General features: G+C 40.8%; 1 protein-coding gene across 1 annotated transcript in view; it reads left to right on the forward strand.

Moving 5' to 3' along the window:
- Nucleotides 1-2,987: 2,987 nt before the first annotated feature.
- LOC123087135 (outer envelope protein 64, chloroplastic) overlaps nucleotides 2,988-3,347 on the forward strand; it is a gene marked incomplete in the record, with an annotated part of 10,280 nt that continues 9,920 nt past the window's right edge. Inside the window, 1 exon segment of the mRNA XM_044509050.1 lies at nucleotides 2,988-3,347. Coding sequence (XP_044364985.1) covers nucleotides 3,181-3,347 — 167 coding nt within the window.

Raw genomic sequence — 3,347 nt, forward strand, 5'->3', positions numbered from 1 at the left:
CAACCAATTCCTAGGCATATTAGATGTACTAGTTGACGGTGGTAAATTAAAAGCTACATTCATAACCTACCATATAATTGACGCGGAAAGGTACACGAAAGGGATAAGTGATGTGGTGTTTCTTCCTCATCGCAATCAACACTTCTTACTCCCATTCAAGTTGCTCATGGGTATGCTCTCTTTCCTTAAGATCACCCCTATACATAAATACCATACACAAATTTTAATCTATATGAACTCTTGTTTCCAATAAGTGTTGATTAACATTCACCAAGTTGGAGCACATTGAGTGAGAATTGACCAAAACATGAAGATTCTAGTGAACAACACCTTGCCACTACACTAAGTTGGTACCCATAAAGTTATCCAGGATATAGCAACTCGTCCATTTATCACATCCAAGGTTCCATCGAAACCTAATATTCAATAGTTGGTCGATCATAACGTATGCCACACAGGCGTGTCCCGACTACACAATGCTATACACAGACGGGTATTGTTGACTTAGAGGTGTGTCTCCTAGCCATGAATCTTCTCAGAAATGTGTATAGTGTCAGCCCCGACAATGAATGAACCACTGCTACAAAACTACTCTTTAACCCTCATCGGGCCTTTTCCAAATAGAAAATTTGGTGGGTCTTATGTTCATTTGTGATAGAGTGTTGGAGCAGTGGTAGTTATTTTGTAGCAGTTGTTGCCACACTCCATCTCTAAGCGCTCGAATGTCACACTATTGAAGCACATAGGATTGGTTGGAATGCCACCATCCACTTATTCGAGGATGGAAATCCCATCATCAACCATGTGTGGATTGGTAGCAACAGCTGGCTCATCCTCCTTGTCCCTTGCAATGAGAATGGCAGGCATATCAACGATGACACTGAAGAGTATCAGAGGTGTGAGATACCCTCTAGTCAAATCATTTATAGTCTGGAAATACTGGCCAATTTTATCAGTAACTTTGATGCTGACATTTTCTACTTTTTTTTGCAATGAGTTACACCGTTGTAGTATAAACCTTTTCATGTAGATAGTTGTTGGAGAAAGACAATTTCACTTTTTGACATGCCTTCTCAAAATGACCTTGAAAATCACCATGCGTTAGCTTCTTCTTGCGAAGCTCATGATATCACTTGTTGTGGTTCCATGCTCTATCAAACCAGATCAATAATTCACCCTGTTCTAAGAATATAAATTATTCACGCCATCTCAAGTTAAACGTTCAAGCGGTAAAAAAAATGAGTTACACATAACATAGATGCATCATTGGATTTGTATAGAACATTCTTTCTCAATGGTACAACCTTTGGTTAATGTAATTTATATTTGATTAGAGTAACCATTACCTCATCTTAAAATTTTGAAATATTTGTACGTTGTATAATCTAGTACGCCAAACCACATGTGATATCTGCATAGCATAGCATAGACAAGTGTTGTATTTGGCACTGTGACACGATGGTGCTCCATATGTTAAAAGAGATTATTTTTTCCTCCAAAATTTCTGGAAATTCCTTCTTTTTACATATATATCTTATCTACTCCCTCTGTATTAGTTTACAAGTCTTACAAGTGTACCTAGGTTGTTAATTTGACCAACTTAATAAGAGACATACATTACAAAAATATATCATTGGAAACTATAAATATTCTATTTTTTAATGATATAATTTTTATGTTAAACAATTTATTTTATACTCTATAAGTTAAATTAACGACCTAGATACACGTGCAAGCCTTGTAAACTGAGATGAAGGGAGTACTTACATGTAAACTTCCATTAAATAATACATCAATTTGTATGTAACACAAAATAAAGACAATTTTGTGGCTTAAAAAGAAGAGGAAAATGATACCCTATTTTGATTTTCATATTTGTAATTTTTGTGCACAACAAGTGCAAAACAATGTATGGTGAAAACTGGTACACTCATGCCACACATATACAGTACATGTGCAAATTATTGTTCGGAATGAGGTCTGAAAATAGTGTCTTGAAATTTTTCAACAATGGCTGCATGTAAACTAGGCTCCGTTTGACTTTTCAAGCATAGAATAGGGGGCTCGTGTAAATAATATCTTGCATTCAGTGATGGAGGCGCCCCACATTTGTGCACATATGTGTTTGTTTTTCAATTTATCTCTTGGATTTTAGAAAAAGACATGTATTTGGTCTATGTTATCAAAAGTTTGACTCATTTGCCCCCTCCCCAATCCTTGGTTCTCCCAGCTCCGCAATTGCTTGCATTGCAAAGGTACCGCTAGTTAACATATACTCCCTCCGTTCGAAAATACTTGTCATCAAAATGAACAAAAAAGAATGTATCTAGAACTAAAATACATCTCCTTTTATTTATTTTGATGACAATTTTTTCCGGATGAAGGGAGTGCTTTTCTTTTTAGAAATACATGTATTACCCATATAGCGAGGCTACATTTGGGTCCGCCAAAGTGTGATGGCCTTAGCCGGTACTGGCCCTAACCAAATGGCTATGTGACCTCGAGCCTTCCCATATCTTGCCATTAAAGGCTCACAGAGTTTTGACTTCAAAACACATGAGCAATATGCTTTCAATCAAAAGGTAAAGATCAACACATATTTTCTTCATCAGGCTAAAACCACTTAGAGTGACTTATAGTTTTTCAATAGTTGTAGTCGCGCTAGGTGGTCTACGAAATTGGATGTAATTTCTGCCACTTCTGGTGTTCTTTGTACTGCCATAACAATTGATGAATAGAACGGAAGTTTTCCTGCAAAAAAAAGTTTAAGGAGAAATTAAAATGTTTAATATTTGAAATTCAAGCAAGAAAACAAACTAGCTTTTCAAATTTCACCAAAAAACACCGCTCCCATCACCTAGGTTTTCTCTTCGGCAGATGTTCAGGTTAAAGCAAAGCGTGGCGTGAAGTATTCAAACTGGTACATCTCTGTTCGAAGCAAGTTCGCCCTCTCGTATCGCCCCTGGTATATAGCTCCGCGAAGCCAGCAGCGGCACCCACGGATCCCCACGGCGCCTGTTATCCATCCACCACGCATAGCCTTCTCCTTCCGGGCCTCGCCGTCTTCCTCTTCCCCACCGCCCTCGCCTCAAAAACCCCGCCCCCTAAAAACCCTAGCCCTCGAATTCGCCACCCCCGGCCGGCCCGCCCGGAGCGCACGGGCCCCTCCTCCCCCCGCGCATGGCGTCCTCGACGGCTGCCAACCTCTGGGTGCTGCTCGGCCTCGGCATCGCCGGCGTCCTTCTGGCGGCGAAGCGGCTCAAGCGCCCCGCCCGCCCGGACCACGGCGCCTTCGTGTCGCTCCTCGAGCTCCTGCCGCCTCCCCAGCCCCCGCCGCCCCAGGCGCG

The sequence above is a fragment of the Triticum aestivum genome, chromosome 4A (genome assembly GCF_018294505.1).
Source record: "Triticum aestivum cultivar Chinese Spring chromosome 4A, IWGSC CS RefSeq v2.1, whole genome shotgun sequence".
Lineage (NCBI taxonomy): Eukaryota > Viridiplantae > Streptophyta > Magnoliopsida > Poales > Poaceae > Triticum > Triticum aestivum.